The 26,267-nt window shown below is 44.0% G+C and overlaps 1 protein-coding gene across 1 annotated transcript in view; it reads left to right on the top strand.

Moving 5' to 3' along the window:
- Position 1: 1 nt before the first annotated feature.
- The window catches only part of SLC22A23 (solute carrier family 22 member 23), a gene marked incomplete at its 5' end in the record, with an annotated part of 100,873 nt that continues 74,607 nt past the window's right edge, over positions 2-26,267 (top strand). The window contains 3 exons of the mRNA XM_026039733.1: positions 2-379; positions 16,262-16,365; positions 21,502-21,656. Coding sequence (XP_025895518.1) covers positions 2-379; positions 16,262-16,365; positions 21,502-21,656 — 637 coding nt within the window. The remainder of the gene's footprint in view (positions 380-16,261; positions 16,366-21,501; positions 21,657-26,267) is intronic.

Below are 26,267 nucleotides of genomic sequence, written 5' to 3' on the forward strand. Positions count from 1 at the left end.
CGCCGCCGCCGCCTGCAGCCCGCTGCTGCTCGACTACGACGGCTCCGTGCTGCCCTTCCTGGGCGGCCTGGGCGGCGGGTACCAGCGCACCCTCGTGCTGCTCACCTGGATCCCGGCCCTCTTCATCGGCTTCAGCAAGTTCTCGGACTCCTTCCTCCTGGACCAGCCCGACTTCTGGTGCCGGGAGGCGGACGGGCAGGGCAACTGGAGCGGCTACCTGGCTCCGGGGCCCGCCAACCGCAGCGGCGGCAACGGCAGCCTCTTCCCAACGCCGTCGCCCGTGCTGCCCACGCTGCCGGCGGGCAACGCCAGCGAGTGCGAGTGCCACGAGTGGCACTACCGCATCAGAGCCGGCCTCGTGCAGAACGTCGTCAGCAAGGTGAGCAGAGCGTCCCCTTCCCTGGTTTTCCCCCTGTCCCTCCTGGGCATCACCCCCGCTCTGACGCCGCAGCCCCTTGGGGGTCCCGCTGTGCCCAGCCAGGGGAGAGCGAGGCACCCTGGTGTGGACGCGCTTGCTGCGGTRTGATGGGGATGCCGTGCCCGTCGTGCATCCTGGCCTGGAGTAAATCCCTCTAACCTCCCTGCTGTCGTGCCAGGAGTCTCTGGGGGTTGTACCAGGGTGCAGGTGGTGGCACAAAGCTGTGAAGTTGAGTCTCAAAAGGGCATCCTTGGTGGCTTTCTGTGGTGCCCGCGATGGCAGTTGTCACACCAGCCCTGTGACATGGGTCTCTCTTCAGTAGCCCCTTGGGCACCCGTCCCATGGACAGATGCCAAGGRCATGTGTGAGGGTTGCCAGCCAGGACGAGCTCGTGATCTTAGAGGAAGTTCGAGTTGTTACGTTGCTCCTCGATGTGCTAATGTGCTGAAGTTGCCCTACAAACCCCAATCAGCTCATGAGAAAAGCAAAGCTCATGAGATGTGCAGTGCTGAGGAAAACCAAAGTTTTTCTTGGTTCTTCTTGCTATTTACATGCCCTGGATAATGCTTTCAGTARAGCAATAAAAGAAGAATCGTCTTACTCAAGTTGTAGTGCTTCAGAGGCAGAAAGTACATGCTGCTGGGCTTTGTGTTTCATGGTATGAGGGTAAGGTGGAAGAATCCTGGTGGGGAAGGCAGCGCTGCTCCCTGCTGTTGCTTTGCTTGTGCTGATGCCTTTTCACCTGAGAGCTCTGGGTGCTCCCTGCCAGCAGCCAGGTGGGAGCTGCTCCTCCATGTACGGGCCTCATCCACCGTAACCGGCAGCTCTTGGAAATGCAAAATGAAAACGTTACAACGTGCAAGTAGTTGCCTTCACCTCAAAMCCCCCCAAAAATGAGTTCCTGCCTGGGAGCAGGGTTTTGGATTAACTGTGCTTATCTAGCAGGGAAAAAGAAATGCAGCAATAATCAGATGACCGGCATGATCGGRCTTTGGTCAAGCCACATGCATAATTATTGAAAATTCTTTAAGTTTTCCTTTGTGGCCCTTGAAAGGGTGTGCAGTAGTGGGGAAAAATAAGTAAAGGAAATCCTCTAGAAATGGGAATCCTGGATGAATTTTAAAACCTGCTTACACCCCTAGCACGCGCGAAACACAAGCACATGGTGGACTTCTAATGGTTTGTGGTGTGAAAGTGCATCATGAAATTTGACATCTAAGTGAGGTAGATTTTTCTCCTGTTTCTAACTCTAACTAATTCTATGTTTTAGGGCTTAATGCTGATGATGCAGGCAGGAGAAAATGGCCTTGAAATATTTCTTTTTAGTGTAAACTGTAAAATTTTTTGAAATGTTGAGAGTCTTTTGAAGGTCATCATCAAGTCAGTTGTAAAAGGTCGAGAGAGATTTAGTTTGCTATCTTGCATGCTGTAGTTATAGTGGGGTTTTTTTCCTTTTTTAATTAAAAACTGTTCCTTGGAAGAACTTGCAGGAAAGGGCAGATCAATTTTAATGGATAAATAAACATCTGTGGTCTCTGCTGTCTTGTTTTGTATTAAAAATCCTTTCAAATCGGGATTTTTTTTCCTTCAGTGTAGAATTTTTTTGTGTGTGTGTATATTTGCTTCCAAAAACTTGGCAGCTCTTTCTCTTTGATTTGTAATCCCATATAATTATAATTAGGTTGTTTTCTCAGGGTCAGGATTTCTCCTTAGCTTGTTTTATTCTGTTTTGTTTTGTTATTGGGTTGCTTTGGGTGGGTGTGCTGTCTGTTTTTCATCCTAATGAAAAAATAGAGGAGAAACCCAAACGGAACATCAATCTAGCTTAATTCAGCCCTCCTCTCTTGTAGACCACCAGGATTTCTGATATTGCAGGAGCAGTTCTGGTAACTACTCACTCTCGCAGCCTCTCCCCGTGCTTTGTGAAAGAGCTGTACTCAYGAATCCAGAAAACTGGATGTCCAGATTTCCCTTAACTCTCCTCAAAAATAGACTCGTTTCTGTAACGGATTGTGCAATGTTCTCATCTATCTAAATAGAATTTTATTAAATCTATCTTAGTCTAATACACACTCATCTGTGTAGTAGCCAGAGGTTATATTGAAGTATCATAAAGAGAGCCAAAAGTGTATTAATAAAAAATGTGCTTTTCTCTGGCCAGTAAATACCCTTGCTCTCATCCTCAGCGGTCAAAGCTCATCACTGATGAATGTTCTGCTGCCTTTTTTTTTTCTTTCTGTCTTCAAAAATGGTAAAACAATTCTTGTTTTATCCCGTGCAGAGCTAGTTTCCTGCTCTCTGTTTTGTTGATGTACATGTTGATGCACGGAAGGCTCCTGTCCTCTGCCCCCCAGGAGTGAGGAGCTGTCTGGAAACTCTGATGAGTTTTGCTGTCTCTGTAGCCTCTCCTACCGGTATCCTTCATCAGATGTTGTCTTTCTGTCCCTGCGTTATCAGCTGCTCCTCCCCTGGTGCCTTTTGCTCTTCTAACCTGTGTCATGCTTGGGATTCAGGGAGTTGAGATGTTGCCGTTTCAAGCCCTGCTCTGGAGCTGGTTTGCCCCTTGCCTTCTCTGAGAGCCTTTGCTGGAGCCAAAGGTGGCCTTGCACCTTTCACGAAGGGTGGCAGTGCCCTGCAAAGTGCTGCCGCTGCCCTGACCTCCCTGCCTGGGTCCCTGGGAATGCTGCTTTTTATAGACTTGCCGGTCATTAGAACTGGAAATGGCAATAAAGAGCATCCCGCTTATTATTTAAGACTGTTGAAATACATACAGTGAAGAGGTCAGATGCATAATTTAACCACAGGAATTCCAGTGGCCATATTAAATCATGGATCTGAGCTAATGTCCTGACTTGGTACATAAATTTTGGACCTTAGCTTGGTTCGAATTTAAATGTCTTCCTGTGTGAAAGTTTTGCACTTGGAAATGTTTCTTTCCGGGTTTTCACATGGCTCTAAGCAGAGTGAGTGTGTATCATTTGTGAGCGGGGTGTCCTGAACTACCTTCGTGCAATGGGCCAGCAATAAAATCTGCCCTTGATATAATGCATCTGTCTCATTTCCCAAAGGAAGGATGCTGAGAAATACTCTCCTTTTTTGCAAAGGGGAAACCTGAGGTCTCACTTTTCCCTTTTTGCTAAGCGACAGTTCAGGTAAACTCATAGCATTAACACAAAATACAGCGTATCACGACTAAATTTAAATGGCCCTAAAACCACGCTGCAGGAGGTTGCAGTGCGTGTTCAGCAGGGACTTCTGGAATTCCCTTGCTAACCTCTCTCATGCCTGGATCTTCTATCTGCAAAGTCATGTGCAGTCTTGGGGCACAGTTTCCCGAGGAGCTCGYGGTTGCGGGATTGATGGTTGTTGCTCTGCTCCGTTAGCAGGCTGACCTGTCCGACTGCATTATGTGCCGGGGTTGTTTGTTCCTCTGCCTGCTAATTTGTCTAATTGGCACCAAGAGCTGGCGATGGGCAGCGACCGAGGCTTGATGAAATTGTAGCAAGTGATGGCACAGCATCCCCCTGCGCGCCTTTCCAGCCTCCCAGATCGTTTCCCCCGCCAGGGATGGGCAAGAGGGAGAGAAGTGGTTAGTTGAGGGCTGCCTTTTAATTGCTCAGACAATTATGTAATAATATTTCATGTCTCATCACAAGGGAATTCCTGTTGTGGCTGCTTTTCCACTCCAAATGCCTTATTTTGCTGCAATGCTGCTCCTCTTGGCTCCTAACGTCCCTCTTGATTTGGGTTGAGTCATCTTTCCCAAGTAACGTGCCGTGATTTTTACCTATGTACCGCTGGTTTGATCTTTCTCCTTCTCTCTCTGTAACAAATAGCCCCTTCCAAGAAGGGGGCTTAATTTGGGAGCGATCCCAGGCCATGCTGCTGAGCAGTGGGCATGGGGCAGTTGTGTTGCGGAGCCAAGCGGGCTCAGTTCCCGCTGTGATGTGATGCCCTTCAGCCCTGCAAGGGGATCTCTGTGCCCCACCAGCCTGCGTTTCTTTTCTTTTAAGGCCACTCTGGCATTTTTCTGGCCATGTCTTGAGCTGACTCAGCTTGCAACACTGGCAGAAAACTTCCTTTTTGAATGCACGTATTATTGTTACTATTACTTTTTAGATGTGGCTTTTCAGAGGGTTAATGGGGTGAAATTGCTCCGTGYAGTGACACCCGTGATGGTGTCTCGTGGGATTCTTGCAGGTACCTGCAGGTAACCACAAACGCCACAACAAGCAAACAAACCTCCGCCTGATGCCAAACCCTGCGTTGTTTGCAGGGTGGCGTTTCGTGGGTACTGGAATGTGTGCCCGTGCTGCCTCCCAAATACCCGTTCAGACTGTGCCTGTGAGCTAGTGCACGTGGATCTTTCCAACATAGTGCTTCCTGGACGAGCGGCGTTGCCACCCGCCCCAGGTGCAAACGGGAGGAGTGAATCATTTTGAATCATTGAATCTTTCCTGCGTATCCTGTAGTTGGCTGGTCCCTGGGAAGGGACTCCAGAAATCTGGTATAATAGAGAGATCCTTCTCTCTTTCTGTAGCTGCCAGGGTTTGTCTTGTCCATGCTGGCTCCAGCTTCCTTCCGCTCATTCCTGAGTCTGTTCAAACCCWGAGTTGTACCCAGGCCAGTATTTGGGTCAGAAGTAGCAAGATCAAGGCTAGGATATCACACACGCCCTACTATTACTAATTTCATGGCTTTCTTTCTCAGCTGTGGAGAGGGCTGCCAAACTTTGTGTCTTCACTCTGCGGGTTACCTAACAGTGGTTGCCAATGTGAGTGCTCCCAGGCTGCTTCATGGTTTTTAATAAGCAAGAGAGCTGCCTCTGTGCCCTGCTGAGGCTCTTTGAGGAATTGCCTGCGTTGGTCCAACAGGGTTGATGAAACACGCTGGTTATCAGGGTGCTACCGTGCAACGCCCCAAACAAGGGTGCAAAATCCTGGGTGAGCTGCTGTCTGGGTAGAGTGCAGTGGATATTTATTTGGGGAGCTGTACCAGTGTTTCCAGGTGTTTCAAGTTGAGTATAATTGYTTTCTGTCAGTGTGCAAACAGTAAATTACTGTATGTTGGTGCTTGAGGTAAATACTTGTCTAGGGAGCTTAGCTGTTGTATTTGTACTTCAGGGGGCAGTTGTTATATATGGGGCCGAAACATTTTTAAGCTATTGATCTAGCAAATGGAGACTGCAGTGAGACCAATATTGATGTTAGAATTTAGGCAGTGTTATGTTTTTTTATTTGCAATGGATTTTCTTCTCTAGAGGGAAAGTACATTGAGTTTATAATGTTTATTTTCAACTTTAGGATACTGTGTCTTGGGTACAGGAATCTGATTTCAGCCTAACATAAATAAAGTTTGTAGCATTTGTGGAAGGAACAGTCATCCTTCAGGAAAGTAGCTCCAAATTGGAGTATTTCAGAGGCATCTTCAGCTTTCCAAAACGTAGGCCTGAGCATTTTTGTCTTCCTTGTTATCTCTGTGTACTTGAAACTAAGTTTTTCTGTATGGATATGATGTTTCAAATGCTGGGTTTTTTTGTGTGTTTTGTTTTGTTTTTCTCCTTAATAGATCCTGCTTCTCAGCCATTCAGTTTTAATATACTACCTCTGCCTATGCTGTGGTATGTTATAGTAGAAATTACTGAGCTATAGTTAGCTGAGGTGAGCTATAGTGAGCTGAAATTATAGTGAGCCATAGTTAACCAACTGCTTAAGCAGTTTTAAATACTGTTTTCTCAGTAGYTTAGCAGTTTTACCTCTTCTTATTCTGGCTACAAGGTAGAGATTGTAAAAAATGCCCTATGTTTTCTTAAAGTAATCATCAAAGAGGGGACACTGGCATTCAGGAAGGCATCTAGTTTGGAGGCAGTTTGTGTGTTTGTCATGGTAACACCAAAATGAGGATTATAGGACAGCAAACTGGTTGTGGCACCTCTTTTTTTTTTTTTTTTTAAGAAAACCAAATAATATCTAGTATAGTTTGAGTCATAGTTTTTCTTAACTATTAATTATTAGGAAACTTTAACCTTAGTAATGGTGTGAAATTTTAAATGAAAGCTTTTGAAATCAATTCAGGAGCGCTATTAAATTTAGAAAACAGTGGAAAGAATCTAAGGCTTTTGTGTACCTTGTCCTTTGTTTTCCCCACCAGACCACTTATTTCTGTCTAGTTTCCTCTGGCATTACATTGCACAGTCTCTGCTTGGAAATATTGTTCTTGCTCGCTCCCTTTCATATTCTTTCATCCTCTTATTTTTCTGCGGAGTATCCAGTGATTCTGGCTTATCCACAAGTAACTGTTGAATTAATTAGGCTGAAGTCTTGCTATGCAGGAGACGAATCAGCTTGCTGTAATGATGTATAAAATATCAGAGAATCTAATCATAAAAAGATGCATAAAATGTGCAGCAGGGCTGAGTTTCCAGTTCTTGAGTGAACCTTTCTGGGGCTCCAGTCTCAGGCTCTTAAATTTGTGCTTAACTCCAGTACCCGACTTCAGCACTTGACCTTTGAGTGAAGGTGACGTTTTACACACACTGTTATTTCTCATTAAAAAAGCAGGAGGAAAGCCCTTGAGGGCCTGCAAGGAGAAAGGAGGTACAAGGAGAACTTCCAACAGAGGCTGTGACAGAAGCACTGGGCAAAAACAGTTCCAGGGCCGAGTGCTCCAGCCCACATGTGGGAGCAGCGGTGGTCAATGTGCCGGTCCGATAGCTCCAGCTGGTCCAGGCCACATTGTCCGTTCTGSGGAGTCGCTGTTCCCGTGGGCCTGGAGAGGCGTCAGTGCTGCTGGGCATGGGCAGCCGGTGCCTGCAGGCCGTGTGTCTGGTGCAACCACAGAGTCTGGGCTGAAACTCTTGCCTATACAAGTGCCATAGTGCCCAGGGAGTTAGGAATTGAGTGGGACTTGGGAGAAAGGGGGTGCAAGGCGTGTACTCTCTGTCTTACCTTGCTACTGTCGCGTGCACTTTTACAGTTCTCATCATCTTTCCATTATGATATGGAAATATAATAATAATATGGACATGATTATGTACATAGTGTCCTCGCTGCTGCAGCACCTGAATGCCTTTCTGTACTTTATTAAATGATGTAAGTGAATGTCTGTGCTATCATGATGAGTTCTTTTTTTTTAATTTTTTTTTTTTAATTTTTTTTCCTCTCCCCTCATCTTCTTCCTGGGAGCAGATAGATAAATCTTTTTTTTTCTATCTTCAGTTCACAGCAGATGGAGAGCCCCAAATGAGCCTGTTGTCCTACAGAAGAAAAGATTGAATAAGTAAACATATTCCAGTGGTGGTTCCAACATCTGTTTAGATCCATAGATAATGAAGTTGGGAGAATAAGAAATGTTAGTTGTAAGATCCAGAAAAATGTTGACTAGCCATATATAGCAGAATGTGAATTCTAGCTGCTTTTGYGCGCTGTTTTCTGAGCACAGACTGGTCTGGTTCTCTTGAAAGTTATTTCAGTAGATCTTAAGGAATTCATTCCATATCATGTACTATCTTTCTGTTGCTCCTCGATGTTCAGGAATTGTCCAATCTACTCTTGCCCTCTGGACCAGAATCTATATACAATGTCGCAATATCCGGATTACAAATATTCTAAGAATAGGGAATACAAATCAAACCACAAGAGCTTCTCTGTTGCATCTTCTCCCAGGACTTACTAAGACATGGCCTGCGTGAACAGTATGTTTTTGTCAGACCGATGCCTTGTTTTCCTTTGTAGAACAAGTTGAGTATTTTATCATTTCTCCCTTTCTCTTAATATTTATTTAATTCTGAATTATTTCTAGACCCTCTTTTTTTTCCTCTTCCTTTTCTTCTTGACCGAGTTCTAATAGCTGCCATCCTCAAAGATGAGAAGGCCAAGTTGCAGTAGTAATAATTACATATTAAAATTAGTGTTTGATTTCTATTAATTTATTAATCTGTGGTGGCTTTGAGCATGTATTTCACTTGCTTAGGGACTTACTGCTTCCCTCTTCTCCGTTTCAAGAGTTTTATGCCGTGTTTGGCATTTTCAGGGCTTTCCCTCAGTTCTTAAGAAAGCCCCATAAGCAAATACATTAGCTGCCTGCTGTGTCAGCCAAACCCTGCTCTATGTTTTACTCATGCACAGTTTTGTCTGTCTGAAAAATGTCAGTGTTCAAAGTATGAACTTGAGTTTGATAATCAGATGACAGCGAATGTTAATATTTAACTAAAATGTGTTTTAAATACGGTTTCCATTTATAGTGCTTAGGCCTTAGGTAAGCATGATCTTCTTCAGCTTCTCTCTTTGTTTGGTTGCAGAGCCAGTCCCATCAGCAAATAACTTTTGGAGAATAAAGTTGAAAACCGAGGGATGGCCACTGAAAATTTTTCCCAGTGTGGCTGTCACTTGTGTTGGTAGACATTGCTGACTTCCGAGGCAAGCAGCTATGGCTCTTAAAGCAGAGATTAAAATTTAAGTTCAGATTTGTGACATTTGTTTCTGGACAACATCAGAATTAAAAAAAAAAAGACAATTACAACATGGAGAATTTTATTTTTTCACTCAAGACTTTGATGTTAGTTTACACTATTGGAAAAAGTGAAGGAGATCAGCTCAGCTGAGAAACAAGTTAGTTGTGCAGTCTGGGGAGGGCCAAGGCTGGAGAAGATAAAATAAGTTAGAATAAAGGGAGCTGAAGCCATTGAGAGCAAAGGCAGAAGTGAAGGAGAAGTGAGTGGTATGTGGCTTCTATTAAAATTGATTTAATCATAAGTGTTCAGATGAATGTTGCATGATTAACAAATCATATCTTATTTGTTACTGTATTACTGATTGTTATTTACTCAACAAACTTCCTTCTTCCCTGCCTTCTTGGGAAAAGGCATGGGTCTGCGGTGAGAGCGAGGTTGGGAACAGAAGAGTTAATTGCTCCTGATTTAAAAAGTGAAGGTGAAAGATAGATGAAACAGAACTTTTCCAGTTCTGAGGTGTTTTAGATGATATCTTTTAATCTTGGAATTCTGCTGATGTTTTCAGTGGGTATTTTGCCCATAGAACAGACTGAGGAATAGCTTAGTAAAGATTGTTCAGATAGAAAAGTGTTTCCAGGTTAGTTTTACTGACTGTGAAATAAAGGTTGTGGGGTTTGTTTTCCTTTTTTTTTTTATATATTACTGCAAGTTTGTGGGGTTTGACTGCCATGCTGCTGGAGCAGTGTGTTATGCTGTTATATGAGTCCTTCAGCCRTCCTCGTGCAGTTGTTTGTTCCCTCTGCACTGAACTGGTCGAAAGAAGTTATCTGGACTTGAAAAGAAAAAAAAAAAAGAAAAAAAAACCCCATCATATATATGAAAATCCTTCAAATCCTTCCCCTGATTGTGGTAGGCGGCAGGATGGGTAGGGAGACGGGATCAAACCTCTTGGTGCCGGTCACGGAGGCAAAGTGCACGGCCTGCCGCGGGCGCCGCTGTTCCTGCGCTCATGTCGCCCGGCASCTGCTCCCTCCTTAATGGCACAGCCGGTTTCAGGGCTGTGCTGCAGTGTGGAGCGAATCCGTGTGCCTCACTGGAGAAGGATGGTTGCTGCAATGCAGGATGCGGGACGGCCTTGGTGTCACCCACACTGATGCCAGCGGGGCAATGTGGCTGCAGCGGGTTGCGTGCCCGTGGGGAGCATCKCCCCGCAGCTGCATATCTAATATACAAACCCATGCGTTTCAGCTGCTGTGGTCACCACTAGCACCACATCCCCCGTGCTGCAGCCTTCCCATCTTCCCAGCTGGGCAGAAGTTTGTAAAAGTTCAGGAGGAAGCGCCACTTCTGTGTTTCCACGTTGCGGTAGTGGTGTGTGGCCCGAGACGGCATTTCTTTTTTAAGATTGAAGTACCAGGCCTAAAAAAAGCTTGCTTCAAAAATTAATGTGGAAATTTCACAGCCAAGTCATGCATATCTGAAAACGCGGTTACGAAGGATGTATTTGAGCGATTTCAGTTATGTTAAACTTCAGAAGCCATTAGGTAAATTGGTGAAGTCCTCTGCTGTACAGCCCTGTACTGTTTTGCAGTGATGGAGACTGTTTTCATAGGTACATGAAATTGCTTTCACACAACACTGCATGATCTAATTACATCTTTCTTGGAAGACTCCTAAGCATGCGTCTCACTTGAATGCTCCCTCCTTTTCTCTCTTCCACCTTCTCCCACCTCTCCTGATAGCCCTCAAACCGTGGGCATTATTCAAGAGTAGGTAGTCATTTTCTCTCTCTCTCTCTTTCTCTCTCTCTCTCTCTTTTTCTTTTTCTCTTTTTTATATCTCCTTCCTCAAAATTATACATGGCTCAGGCAGTAGTTTCTACAGCTAAAGCTACATGACATTTTTCAGTGTCCATGAGTAATCTCTTTTGCCTGCAACTTTCTCTGCCAGGTGTCTACCCTGATCTGGGATGGGTTACTGGTTTCAGAGAAACAAAGGTGGGGAAAATGTTCTTCCTACGTGAAGAAAAATAGGCCAGTGAAGAAACTAAACAAAACAAACCCTAATGGCTGTTCCATTAGTAAGCTCCACATTAGTAAGCAGAGGTTGAACAAAAGGTGATACTGTGATCCCAGCAATATTTCTCTTGCTGCCTTGTTTAAAATTCTTGCAAACTTGGGTGGTTTAAAACCTGTCAAAATACCAGTCTGCMCCTTCTCAGTAAAAATTTGTTTAGGAGGAGGATTTGACTATATATCTTTAACCAATCCAGAGTACAGAGTGCATCTACGTACGATAAAGGTAAGTGAGAAGTGCTCAGAACTTCAGAACATATCAGAACATAAGGAAGTAGCTTGAAAGTCAGGTGTTTGCTGTGCCGTGCATTACGTCATTCCAGTCATCTGTTCAAAGAAAGCAAACAAAAATCTCAATAGCTGCTTTGCCAATTTATAATCCTTGTGTTGCCCATGTAAGTCCACTTGTGTCTGATAAGGATGCAAGGCACTTAGGTGGATTTTCTCCTCCCATATTTTATGGTTGGTGGGAGATTTTCAGTATGACTGGCCAAAGAAGGTGCAAAAATGAATCCTCTTTCTTCTGAAGAAGCCTTCCCAGSCTTATTTTGTTGTTACAACCAAGTCACAGAGTGAGTTGTATTACTGGTCAAAAACGCCAGCTGTTCTTGGGAACACTTGGGGCTGTGAAGAGCTTGGCCTAGCTGTGCTCTCAAAAGAGACACTGCTGCCCTGAACCTTGAAACCCCAGATTGCTGCTTTAAATGCCCTGTTGTCATCGCTGCTGAGTACGTGATATGGAGACATCTGAGCTGGGCAGTCATATGGCACGGGAATGTTATTAAAAGTGTGCCAGGGCTTCCTCAACTGTTCTTCAGGAATGTGTGTCAGTGACACAGTTGGGCTGTCGCCTCCCTCTGCAAGGTTTCTCCTGCACTTTTTGATAGTGTTYAATTGCACAATTATTCTCCCTAAAGTTGAGGGTTACTAGATAATGCACCATTTTCTGGGGCTTGTATATTTGCATTAACATTTAAAATGCAGTTGGGTTGTCAGCTTTGTTGGCTGGGGAAGGAGAGGTTGAGAAGGAAGGAGAAGCATCTGCCTATAGCAGCCCGGAGGGAGGCCTTGTTACAGTGGTCTCCAGGAGCTGTAACTGCTGAGGACCATGGTTTAGGCCTGAGAAAAGGCAGCTGTCTTACAGTAAAAGTACTGACTTTCTAATTGTTGTTGCTGTTGGTTTTGTTGTTGGTAGTGTCAAGATTGCTTACTCGAAGCTCTGCCTCCAGCTTGTTTTTCATTGTATACAGTATCTGAAAAACATCACTTGATTTTTTTTTAAATATATAAATATATATAMTCTTAAGTCTTTTGTTTCTCTCATAAAAATGTGAGCATCTGGAGGTATCATAAATTTAAACTCACACCATACAAGGTATTTAGAGAAATGGAGAGGGGAAAAAAAATTGGATTTTAAAAACATCCAGGAAAAACTGACAGAGTTCAGCTCCAAATAACAAAGCAGGAAGGCGAACAAAGTAATGAGAGACCTGATATATGTGGGGCTTGGTGACAAGTGACAGAGTGTTATTTCCCTTTACTGTTGTTAAAATCAGCACCTGACGCACACAGGAGCTCCTGGCTTTTCTCCAAGAGAGCTTGGGGCCTGCCAGGGCAAACAGGGATGTTTGGAGGCCTGGACCTCCGGAAGARAGGCTTCTCTCTGTGGGCCGAGAAGCCGATTGCAGCCTGTGARGTGAGTTACCTGCCTTGAGGTGCAATCCAGCAAGCTTTGCCAGGGTCTCCTCCCTTCCAACAGCACTCTGGATGTAGCTGTGAACCCACCACTTGCATTTGCGGAGCTTCTGTGGGCTCTCGTGCTGGGCAGGAACGCTTCTCCTGCTGGCCCTTGATTCTTGCAACACGCAGGGCTTCCTTGCACCTTTCTCTGTGCAGTCAAGATGAAGACAGGGCAAACCAAATGCTTGGTAGGCATCTCATCCCCACCTTCTTGCAGGGGCTATTCAGTTTGTCCAGGTGCTGCAACACCAGTTAGGGCTCTGGTACTTGAGTGAAGACTCATTTCAGGGCAGGTGCCCTTAATTAACAGGACTTGTGCTTCTAGTAACAAACATGCAGCGGATTGTCACTCGTATTTTCATAAGCCTTTCCTTAACTTCAGAGTGAATTCTGCCTCACTGTGTGAATTCTCTCCATTTCTGCCCCAGCGGCAAAGGTGTTACAGAATGGTTGCTTTTTTGGATGCATTACCTTTTGCCAGATATCTTCCAAAATATCTCCTGTTTCACACAGGCCTCCATCTCGCCTTCTTGTTTGGAGCGTGGTGACTCACAGCATGGGTGGTGACTCACTGCAATCAATTAAACATTAGGGTTCTTAAGGTGCGACTCCCAAAGCTTTGACAAAAATTGCTGACAAGAAAAAAAAAAAATACTTGCAACCTACTGCACATCTGCATAAGTGGCAAAATCTCTACACTGCTGCAGTACTACCAGAAAAAATGCTTTTTTTGTTTGTTGTTTTTTTTTTTGTTTGTTGTTGTTTTAAAGTTTCCCTCTCTACCATAGTTATCAATATTTTCAGTTCAGGAGAGCAGAGGTGGACGGACAGCCCCTGTGTCACATATATATGACAGGCTTGTGCCTGTCAACCCTCTATTTCCAGCTGTTCTGAGTCTGTGTTGGGCTTTGAAGGGGTTGGGGGAGGGAGGAAGGAGCGCAGGTTCATGGCAAAATCCTTTAACTTGGATTGTGATAAAGTTTGTCCTGTTGCTGTGTTACCGTTTGTTGGGCATTAATAGGAAAAGTGAAGTGTTTAATTATCTACTTATAATACTAAATATTTACTTAATGAGTAGATGCTATTTATTAAATATTTCATTTTTCCCACTAATGCAGTTTTTACTTCCGTGTACCATTGAATACATGTCCATTTTTCTGTTTTTTCCCCTCTCCCTGTTTTCCTTTCTCCTTTCAAGCTAATACGTTTTCTCAGGYTTGTAACAGCTGGCAGGAGAAACTGAGCTTCATTTAAGCCTTTATTACTGGGGAGGTAGTTTTAGATTGTGGCAGATTCTCTGAAAGTTTCTGCTGGAAGACTAGTGAAATATTTCCCCATTTCCCCAATTACTTTTTTAAGTAAGATTCCGTGCAGCTCAGGAGTGATCTGCACATGTCAGCACCCATCTTTTCTGTGTGCACTTGGGAGATCAACTGTGCTTTGAATAGACTTGCTGAGCAGGGATTTAAGGGAAGGCAGAGCATAACCAGATGAAAGGTTTGCAGAGAGATCTCCCTTCTTTATTTTCAACAACAGCTGAAGATGTGGCCCTTAGCTTTAAAAACAAACAAATAAGTGCTTTACCGATGATTTATCAAAAAAATGGGTACATTTCAGACACTGCTGAAGGATCTGCCAATAGATTAACTCTCCTTAAACTCTAGCTGTGTGTATGAGTGTGCTGAAGTGGCTGATTTTTTTTGACATCTGCTGTCTTGGCCTGAGGTTTCACAAGAGCTCTTGATGCAAGGGGCTCCTCCGACCATGAACCTTTACCGACATGGAGTCTGGCACTGACCATTTTCAGTCTGGGGTTTATTTAAGGGCTGGGTGTCTTCTGCTAGCAAGAATGTGCTGCAAAGATGAAAAGGCACCAGGATCATCTGTGTTTTGTTTTATTGTTTYCTCCACTTCAATGACATTACTGCACCTGTGACAGCACTGTAGTAAAAACAAGYATCTTGCAGAGATGGCCTTTAAAAAGTATTCTTGTGTAATTATGACATTTTTAATACACTTAACTGATACTCCATAGTCAAAAAAATCTCGTTTGTAAGCAGTATATGCACCTTTTGGACTGTGAAAATAAACCTTGCAATTTGCATTTGAAAGTCTTTCTGGAGCTTAGATGTTCCTGCTGCCTTGTGTTTTGTCCATGGCTTGTCTGGACAGATACCCTTTTTTGCAAGCAGGAGATTGGTTCTGTATTTGTAACTATTAGGCATTGCATTTCCCCTACTTTCTTATTCAAATACTTGCAAGACGTCAACATCTTTGGAGAGCAACTCTCACTGCCTTGCTGAGCTGGTGACTTTAAGTAGTTCGTAGTTATTTGGTGGGAAAAAAAATAGTCACTCGTGCTATTTGCTTCTGATTCCTTAGTGTCTTCCATGTGGAGCCTGCAGAATGGCTTAGAGGATCAGATGTGCATCTCCTGACTTGTACAAGTCAGTACTTGCAGAGTGCTAGTTAAAATACGCTTAACTAAAACAAAAAGCCTGGGAGTTAACACCATTTTTTTGGGCCAAGAAAACGCTATACTTCTTTGGTGAGATGGATATGCTCGGGAGGATGTATCCTGTGATGCTGCAACCAGATGGATGAGTCAGATCTGGGCTTATTTGGGGAAGGCATATATTTTATGAAATTGCCTAAAATGCCAGTGCACCTAATTAAACTCATTTTAAAGGGAAGCTTTGTCTTGAAGTTGCATCTGACTTTCAAAAATAAATTGCATATTTTTATTCTGTTTGACCATGAAACTACAGCCTGATGTTGTGTAGAGGACCATTGCCATTACACTGCATATCGATAACTTTCCACTGCAGAATTTCAKTCTGGGGGTATCTCTGACTCTCCAAAGTTAGCTCTGCTCCTTTTTTTCACTAAATGCATAGAGTTCCCATTACCATCAATATCTGCTTCACAAACCATGAACAAATGYATCTTCCTGCATATATTCAATGATAGGATTGTACTATAAACAGTTTATGCACAGGAGAGATTAAGTTACAGGTTAAAAAGCAGTGAGGTTGCCTGGGCTAAAGCCAGGAATTCAGCCTGGTTCTGCTGAGGCCTGGTCTAATGCCTAGGAGTTCAGGGAAGATTTAAGAGAATTTTTGTTGTCCTTGTCTTTCTAATGACTTTGTCCCAGTGCCATTGTTGGCAATGTCCCAACATCAGGATTTTGAGGTTCCTGAAATATGAGGATTTCCTTGTAAACTAATTGTCTTGCTGGTAGTGCTTCCCAGGACTGTTTTGCAGTAWTACTGTACATCAGTAGTGCCAGTGCTGGAGTCTAAATTCACATGGGCTGCRGAGGGGGTAGAATTAAGCATAGGATATTTTAATTTTATAAATCAAACTCACCTGATCAAACTCACCAGTGGTCTCTTCTGTGTCTTGCAGTAGGGAGTTTGACTTGAAGGGGGAAAGCTCCCCCATTGCTCTTGCTTGCATGAGCTCCTGCAAGCTCTGACAGCAGAAGAATGCCTGCAACCATGTCAGTATATATAAATGTGTCTCAGATATCTTGGATAACTGATTTATTTCACTATATCTGTCTTTTTCTTGCAGTGGGATCTTGTTTGTGATTCTGCCTGGAAAGTCCACATTGCTAAATTCTCTCTACTGGTAGGATTAATCTTCGGACACTTAATAACAGGATGTATAGCCGACTGGTGAGTGAGAAAATCTTTTAATGAAGAGTAACTACAAATGAATAACAATGTTAAATAGCACTTTGATCCTTTTTTCTTAATATTCATAAGGAATCTTTGCATAATGATTTTCAGCTTCTGAAGAGAACSTGATGAATAAGTAGTTTACAACTGTGTTATTTACTTGAAATGAGTAATTTATATCAAGGTAAGTAATATGAAAATAAGCTGGTTGACTTAGTTATTTGCTGCTGATGGACTTTATTGCAACCCTAAACTTGAAGCAGAATTAAGTATTTTCTAATTATATAAGCATGAAGTCTTTTAAAATTTTTCTTAATCAAGAGAAATGGCCAAAAAAATGAATGCAGTGTGCATTTGGCTGAATACAAGAGACTGGTGTAATGTCAACCTTGTGCCTACACAGTATCTTTCAGGGGGGTAAAGAGCTGTTCTATGCAAACCTTTCCATTGTTCTRTTTTTGTTCTTGTTAAGCAAACATTTCCACGGAGTGTTAAGGGATCACTGGCTTGTGTGCTCTAAATACTGGGATATTGGGTTTAAAAGCATGCATTGCAACTCCTTAAATTGAAGTAGTGGAAACATCAGGTACTCTGGCTGAGTTCAGCTTTTATTTAAAGAGAGGATCTGGTGATGCAAAAGGGGATAAAAGAAAATGAAAGCCACCACTCAAGTTCTTTTAAAGGAAGTCTGCAGAGTCTGAAACAATAGTTTCGTGATGCTGCCCCAGTCAGTGCAGTGGCTTCCAACACAGTATGCTTTAAATGGCCCCAAGTTAACTCTTTCACCATTCATTAAAACAGGAAAATGGAAAGAGTTGCCTCTTGCAGAAATCCTCTAAAGCCAAAGCTCGTCCAAGTGACTCAGCCAACTAGGAGAGAAAAGGACCCCTGCAGCTGTGCAGTAAATTGGCTCAAACCTTTACAGTCAAGTTGTGTTTTAAGGCTTGAACAGTTGTTAAAAGCTTTTAGGCATGAGAGGATTCACGACTTTGCAGTGAGGTGGAGACCATGCCTGATAAAACAGTTGAATTTGATTAAAATGCCAAAATAAGACATGGAAAGTATAGAGGGAAGTTGAATGAAGGAGTTTGCTTACTTTCCTTAAAAGGACTCGGTGTGGGGAAAGCAGCCTTATTTCCAACTTAGGGAAATGCTGCCGTAATTGACAAATAAGTTGCAAATAATTGAACAACCTATTCTCTAAGGCCCTGGCTGAATAAAAGAAATGTAGTAAGCAAATTTAATAGCTCTCTGCCACAAAAAGGAGGAGCATCCTGTTCTCCCACCCATTTGCTTCTCCACTGTGCACCTTGTGCTACCATGTGCACATGTTGGACCCCTCTGCAGGCAGCTTAGTGGTGCTAATGCAGCATAAAATTAGTCGGCTCTAGAAGTGAGGTATTTTGTGCTTTTTCAGTGAGGTTAGGAGAGCTCACTGAGAGCCTGTTTTTCAACAGTGTGGTGAGGAAGTAAGACAGTGAAGTCTGTCCTTGTGCTCCTCTTCACTGACCCGTCCCTGCCATCTGATGGAATCGACCCAGCAGGGTTGATCTGTATTGCATAGGCTTTTTGGCAGTTGGCAGTGACATTGAGAGCTGTTTTTACAAAAGAAAAAAAAACAAAGCAAACAAACAACAACAAAACCCCACTACATTAAACTTTACAGTTTAATCACATCTTGAGGTTCCATTAATACATGGATACATGGGAATGTGTGGAGAGATGCAAAGGGATTGTGCAGGCAGGATTAAACAGATCATAGTGTTACACTTCCAAAATGCATTTTTCGTTTTACTTTTATACTGCTATCTCATTTCAATAATTTCAATATATTTTCTTCTGAACTATTAGATTTTGGTAGAGTTTGGGGCTTTTTTTTCCCCTTCTTCTAAAGAAGGCTTTTAAATCTTCAGTGGCAGTGGCAAAGCCATAACTCAAACCAAATTGTCTGTGTTCAAAATACAGTAGACAGGCCTGGTTGGATTGCTCCATGCAGAAAATCTACAGGAAGAAGGTCTGTAGGAATGTTATAGACTACATGAAGACAGACCATGTCCAAAGCCTGAGTAAAGCCTCAGCAGGCGTGTGTTGCTGTGTACTCTCCATAGCTGCTGGTGAGGTGTCTGTGGAAGGTCCTTCTGGAGCAGCGTGATGTTCACGTAGCATCGCTGCAGTAACCTCTGCCTCTGATTGCCCAGTCCTGCCCTGCTTCTGCATCTGTCCCAATCCTCTCTGGTTGCCTTCAAGCAGATTCAAGTCCCCGAGCCACTGGAAAAACCTGCAGAGAATGGCATGGCAAGAGCAATTTGATCAGCTGAAAGAGTGAAGCTTAGAGTCTTCTCAGCGTGGCCAGGGACACACATAGGAGCATGGGGAAAAGTGGGTCTTGTCCTCACACAGTGTACCTTCTTCCAATCTCCTAATCCTACATCTGATGACATTAGGAGTCTCTTTTGCTGCATCTGCTTATCACATTGTGTGATTGGCCTTTTCTTTAAAAGCCTATTGCTTCTTGTATCSCTCGTTATATTCTGCCTGTGCAGGTAAATAACATCTGATGTAGATAACAGGCTGCAGCGTAGGCTGGCTTTTGTGGCGCAGAAGTCTCTCTGTGGAATAGTTTGGATAGCAGTGGAAAACACCCTGGGGCTGTTTTTCTGGGAAGGTTGTGTATGGTTTAATTTCTTGCAAGTATATCCAGTCACTGGTAGTCAGATAACTGTCTACACACAAAAAGGCTTTTTTTTCTTTAATACTGTAAGATGCCATCTTGTCAAAACACTGCCTGATCACCAGCTATGTGACTGGTAGCTACCCTGAAGTCTTGATTTTCAGGGAATCTACCATATTTCTTGGTGAGGAAAACGTTAGCTTTGTTCCTGGGAGGAGGTGCTGGTGCTGCCTCTTTATGGAGGGCATAGCTGGCCTCAGCTGGCTTTAACGGGCCCAGGAGGTCTGGGATCTCTGGATTCTTCATTAACAGCAAATATTCATTTGCATAATGTGTATAATGGCACAAGAAATGTTAAGCCTTAATAATGGATGACCGCTAGAAAAGAGAGAATAGGAGGGGGGAAGAAAGGAACTGATGCATGCTGATGTATGCTAAGCGTGAGGCCTTTATTAATCAATAGAGGGGAAACAGCAGGTCAGGCTTGTGATGAGAATTAAGTTCCTAATTCTGAGTATTTGCATATACCTTTCATCTACAAAACACTTTCACAAATACTAATTACTATGAATTACATCTTGAAGATTGTGAGTAGTACTGGGGAACTTTGCCCAGATGGCTAGGGGTTCAGCRTCTTGTACGAGGTACTCCCACTTGCTTTGAGTCCTGGAAGTGTGAAACTGGAAGGGTGCTCGGCAGTACCTGCTGCAGTGCCCAGTGTGCTCCCAGGGCACTGCACGCTGCCGGGGAAGTAACGTTGTGCTCTCTCCCCGAGTTCAGAAGTAGCACAGCGGCTGAGAGCTCGTCTCCCGGTGTGCTCACTTATTAAGAGCAGTCTGCTTTGACCTTGCTGTCTTCCATTTCCCTAATAGTACTTTCTATTTTTGAAAATGCCAAATGGTTAATGACAACAAGTTAAATCACCGTACGAGCTGCCCAAAGGTTGGTGCTACAGTTGAGAAAAATAGCAACCCTATCCTCACAGSAGCCCGGGGCATAATCTCCTTAGGTGTGACTTTGAAAAAGTATAAATGATAACACTTACGTAGGTGCACTCTTCCAGTTCTCAGAAGCATCCAAAACTATAACATTGTTTTCTTTCTATCCTGGACTTTATTGATTTTGTTCTACTTAAAGCTAAATGCACAGATTTAATTTTGAATATGCATATATACTATACCTTGCAGCTGCTGGTAACCGTCTGCTAAAATAATTGAATAAAAACACGYCAATATGTGCAGTTGGATTAAGCTGTGAGATTTAAATGGTCTTTATTATGCCGACATTCAGCCTGATGGCTGGCACGCAGCTGACAGACTACTTTGGGTCTGTGAAAGCTGCCTACGGAAAACAAGTTCATATATTCTTTGTGGAAATGGCATATGGAGCTGACTAAAAGGGATCCTTAATTCCACTGGCAAACTTGTGGGAGGTGACAAGCTGAAAAATTTTGGAAATCTCCCCATAATGATCCAATTCTCGCTTTAAAATAGCAGCACACTCTGGTGCTCTTTCCCACCRCTCTCCTTGCGCAGGAAGGAGCAGATGGGGAGAAGTTAGAAACTCCAAGCATGTGAATAGGACGTAMAAACACCCCGCGCTCCCTTGACACGAAACAACCAGAAGTGCCCGTGTTGGATGTCACGTCTCCTCTCAGGTGGTTCATCACCCACCTTCTCCCCTTGGGCTGCTTTTCTGGGGCTCCACGGCTGCCACGGCACCCAGGTGGCCTGGTGGCCCCAGGCCACCCACCTCGGGAGTGGGCAATCCCCAGGAGAGGGGGAAAGAGGATGCGTCTGTCCTAARCTGTCATTTGGCCATAGATTATGGAGGAATAATTAATAGGAYGCAATGTTGTGCAATATCACCAATCTTCCGTGCCACCACGGAAAGCTCAGAGGAGCTGTTTGTCATCTCCGGGACTTGCGTTTATGGCTCTGCTGCAGTGGCTAGATGTTGCTTGGAGCAACCAACAGGAAGTTGGGGATTTGAAAATGGTATTGAAAACAAACAGGAACTTAAGGAAGCATTTCTTCACTGTGAGGGTGACAAAGCACTGGAACAGGCTGCCCAGAGAGGTTGTGGAGTCTCCTTCTTTGGAGATCTTTAAAACCCGCTTGGACGCAGCCCTGTGCCCCGTGCTCTAGGTGACCCTGCGTGWGCAGGGGGGTTGGACTCRATGACCYCTGAGGTCCCTTCCAACCTTCTGCATTCTATGAACAAACAGGAACATGCCTACCCCCCTTAAATCCTATCTGAATTCAATATGCCATTGCAAAGATKACCTAGAGATCAAGCGAATTTAAGTGGAAAAATGGGAGAAATGGGAGAAATGTGGAATGAGCATAAAAAATGGGTGGCAATGTTTTGAGGGGTTATGTGACTCGTTCCCATCTTGGCACTTGTAATGATGTAGCATTACGTCCGCCCTGGCTTTTAACACCCTTTCTGCTTATTTTCAGGGTTGGTCGACGGCCCGTCCTGCTCTTCTCTGTCATATTCATTTTGATATTTGGACTGACTGTGGCCCTCTCRGTGAATGTGACAATGTTCAGCACACTCAGGTTTTTCGAGGGGTTTTGCCTGGCCGGAATAGTCCTCTCCCTGTACGCGCTGCGTGAGTATGCTCTTCATCACCCCTCCACATGTGTTGTTCCTGAACGTTGCACTATTGCTTGCTTTTCCTATAGCTTTGTATTTCCATCTGAAGGAAACGAAAGCAAAATCATATGGACTGAAGAAGCATTAGCCAGGGTTTTGATACAGAAATCAAGGGATTTCCCAGCTCGCTCTCCCCGGCTGGTAGAGAGCAGTCTGGGAAGCAGGTTGAGGGCTCATTAATAAAGAATTATAAAGTGTTTGCAGGGCTGGGCTGTTGTTATTTAAACCTAGCAGTCACTTGAGTGCTGGCTTCTTTGATGGGACAAGGGGTGATGGGTGTGGATTTTGTCAGCAGTGCTGAGCTCAGCAGGAGGAGGCTCCTCCTCGTTGCTCTGTCTGTAGCAGTGTGTTTTCTGGCACTTTTTCAGAAATGTCCTTGTTGCTTGCAGCCAAGACATCCCTTGCCACAGGACCATAAAGTACAGCAAAAATATGTGATAAGAGGGGCCAGAAGTGTTTTCATTACTGCACACTTTTTTTTTTTTTCCTCCTTCATGATGGGAGGACGCAGCTGAGAGAAGCTAGAGAGAAAGCTTTTAAGAAAAGTGCATGTGCTTATAATACCTGGGGAAAATGACAGATAAACYGGTAGCCAAAACATCCACGAGCCCTCTCTTCCCAGGGGCTTTGCCTTCAGAGAGCTCCAGGCAGCAGCACCAGCCTGCTCTGTGTCAGCTGGATGTGCTCAAGAGAGCCCTGGCTGCTTGTGCTTCCTTTCCTGTTGGTAATTAGCAGGTAGTATTGCACCAACTGAGGAAAATATAACATTTCCCCTGCTCGTTATGGCTCTGGAAAAGTACCTAAATATATCCTGGCTCTTGCTGTACAGGTCTTCATAAAATTTCTTATTTCCTACTGTARATGTTGTCTCGCCCATAGTGTCTCTCAGTTTAGCACAATGTCATCAGTCTGCACGTAGTGCTACATAGTATTAAATTCCTAGATACTTGTGGGTGGTTTTTTCGTTTTGTTTTTAAGTCTTTATACTACAGTGAAGGAACGGCAACATGACCAGAATATGCGAGAGTTTGTTCTGTCTCACACTACTTCTTTCTTCATAATAGGTGGTATGGTGCTCCAGATAGAAATATATTTTTTTTCTTCTCTTCCCATGGGCAAATATAATCTCTAGTGAGAATTTTCATCAGAAAATAACACTGCTGTTGAAGACATTACAGCCCTATTGTGAAATGATTTAAAATACCTGCAGTTCAAATGCACTATGATATTTTATTGGTGTAAAATGGCAGAAAAACATCCTAATCTCTTTTACTTATTGATTTTAGAGATCTTACTAGAATAGAAGAAACTGAACAAGACCAAATTATTCTTGAAGCAGTACTAGCATCACATCTACTTTCTCCTATCTTACTGCGTAGTTGGAAAGTTGATCATGCTCATGGCTGTGAAGAAAGATCTTTTTCCCTTGCTAAGGCAGAAATTTTATCCTCCATCACCAATTAGTTTTTGCTCAGGCTAAATACCACAGAATGATTTGTGAAGTCAGCCAGGTTTAGACAGTAGGTCTTAATCGGAAGCTCTTTGTAACACTTTTGTTTTAGATAAACTTACATTGAAGAACAAAACTGTGTTAGGAGAACCTAGAATTTGTATATTTATTTCTCTCTCTCTTTTTTTTTCCTCTCTTTTTTTCACTCTATCTGGTTTTAATGGGAGAGCTTCAGCTTTTGCCTGTGCAGATAGGAACATTCAGCTGGAACTGGGACTAGTTGAGATTTTTCATGGCCCAATGAAATGTGGCTTTTTGTTGTTGTTATTAAGCTGAGGACTATCATGGAAAATTCTATCTAGGCAAAAGTTTCATTGTGTGAAGAAAAGCTTCATTCTTTTGCTTGAGATCACAGTGCATGTCACTTAGAACAGACTACTGTCTGCCACCTAACACTTGAATTCTTTCATTAGCAAGTGGGAGAGCTCTCTTAACGCTCTGCTTGATTCAGAGCAAGGATTTGAATCTGCTTTCCCCATAATCCATGTGTTTGCCATRACCACTGTATATGCACGTCCACCTCAAATGAGCATGCCTGTCTCTATGCATGCCTGAACGTCAGTGCTTTTAATGGAAGTGATAAAATGCAAACAATGCAGCACTTGTGCCCTGGGTGAATACACTGATCTTATAGCTAGGGAAGTGAGGGGACTTCCTTCCGCAGTCTTCATGCAGTATAGAGTGAGAGGATTAACTCTTAAAAGATTGAGAGGGACAGATTTTTTAATAATTAGTATTCATAGTCTGTTGGGGTCCCTGGCAGTTTACAATTACCTTTTGTCTTTCTGCTGGAATCCACAGTGTGCCCACTGCAGTCCTTTGTGGAGTTGCCTTCTATTTCACAACCCTTGAGCCCTCTGCCTTAATCGTCTTTATTTCTTCCACTGGAGTTTCTGGTTAGATGCCCTGAGTGGATCCATGGAAAATGGAGGATTTTGTCTACTAGAAGCTGTCATTAGCTAAGTTTTCAAAGCTACTATGCTGAAGCACACTGTACAGACTTAAATAACCTTCAAAGCTATTTAACCTGCCATGGGGTCTCTTTTGCACAATATTGTATTTGCTAGTTGTGCCTGCCTAAGGGGAACTKTACATAAACCTTCTGGATGCTTTGGGAGTGCAAATAGCACCCAAGTGTTGTCTTTGAAACACTGAGCCACTAAGTTTGAGTTGCTCTCACCACTTGTCCTTGGACTATTTCTTAATAGTCCAAAGTTCTTTTCTTACCTGGTCACCTTAATGTGCAGAACAAGCATTGGAGGAAGGTTGTCTTCTGTGGAGGGACAATGTTATCTATGCTCTTTTGATGGCTTTCTTCATGTCTATTGGAATGAGTTGGCTTTTGTTGCCTATAAATTCAGCATATTGTTCTGTAGCTGCTCAGGACTTAGTTACAGAAACTGCTTTTGATGCTGAGTTGTTAAATGAGAAAGTTTTTCTGCAGCTGTTTCAGTTTTGGGAAAAGCTTGTGTAGGAAAAGGCGTTTCAGGTGAAACCTCTAGCAAACTTACAGAAAGAGACAAACTTTGCACAGATGATTGTACTTGCTGCTAATGGGAGAAGCAGCAGAAGAAAATTCTCTGGATCTTTCTCATTCCTAGTAGTTCAGGTCATTGCATCATCTAGAAGAATGAAAGGGAGTTGACCCTTTTCCACTGAACAAACAAACACAGCTTTGCAAAGCTTTTGTTTCTTGCTGATGTGGAAAGTGGGAGCTTCTATAGTCTTCCAGCAGCGATTTCCTGCTCTGTGCTAACCTTGAATGGATTGCTGTGTTCCCGTGGGGAAAGCATGTGTCTTCTGTACGACGTCATCAGGAAGCTCTCATCGGGAGGGGGAAGTCACTTTTAATATGCCACGCTCAGCAGGCATCTGACGTACAGAGCTGGAGCTGTTTGCTGCTCTGTGTTGGTTATGTCCATGCTGTGCCCACACGAGGTTCACCACGGCTGGGTAGATGGTGTTTGGCCTCCTGTCCAGTGGAAGCCCAGGAGCACTGAGTTGACCCACTGGGGCCAGGAGGCCCAAGGCTGGTCCCACAAGGCGTTTGCTTCACCCAGGCCAAGAGGCAGATGGAGGGCTCTGTGGTGTGAGTGACTATGTGGCTTCGTGTGTGGACTTGCACAGCAGGCGTAGAGGTGCCTGTGCTCTGTGTCACCACAGAGAGGCCTGCTGGCCGAGCTCACAGGGCGAAGCACCTCCAGCAAATGTGGGAGTCCGTGGGGAAGCCCAAGCGGATTAGCTGCATGTGGAGTGGAGTCGCCAGGGCCTGGAAAGCCAGGCTTAGATTCTGCTGGCCCCTTCCTGTGCCATCTTTGCCTTGACTCTGGCATTCCYGCTTTTGTCCCTTTCCGGAGTAGAAGCCGGGATGAGGATATCAATTAAACAAAGGGGGATGGGGCAAGGAAGTCATATTTCTCTGCTAAATGTTCCTCAGGAGTTTAAGGAGCTTCCTGTGGAAGTGGTGCGTGCTGCCCCTCAYGCGACGGCGCCTGAGCCCAAGTGGCACGAGCGGCGGCGCAGGTTCGCACACGGCTGCAGCCTGCTCAGCAATTTCATGGGTGGCTGAACTACGGATTACTCTGCTAAATTAGGAAGTCCAGACTTGAGCGAGCTGGTAAATAGGCCCTGAAAATAGCTTTTCTCTCCCGGAGACGACGTCTTCTCGGGCGGGAGCGAGGGAGCAGGGGTGCTCCTCTGGGCTGGAGAAACGTGGTGAGCAGACAGGTTTGTTCAATCGGTTTGCTCTTTCCAACAGCATCTCCCACCTTTTTTTCCTCCTAAGAGTATCTTGCGTTTGAAAAGACTGGGAAAGTTTGCAAAAAGGCATCCAGACTAGTTAAGATATCCAGCTGTGATGTATCTTTCCCGCTTAAAGCTAGGTCAACTCAACCTGTCACTCCTGGAAATTACATGGGCACTGATATGGGAGACTTAATGTGGTTCTTAAGACACTCTCTTCCTCTCTCTCTTCCTCTCTCTCTCTCTCTTCCTCTCTCTCTCTCTCTTCCTCTCTCTCTCTCTCTTCCTCTCTCTCTCTCTCTTCCTCTCTCTCTC

This window comes from Nothoprocta perdicaria, unplaced genomic scaffold (genome assembly GCF_003342845.1).
Source record: "Nothoprocta perdicaria isolate Ctin4 unplaced genomic scaffold, notPer1 scaffold_24, whole genome shotgun sequence".
Classification (NCBI taxonomy): domain Eukaryota; kingdom Metazoa; phylum Chordata; class Aves; order Tinamiformes; family Tinamidae; genus Nothoprocta; species Nothoprocta perdicaria.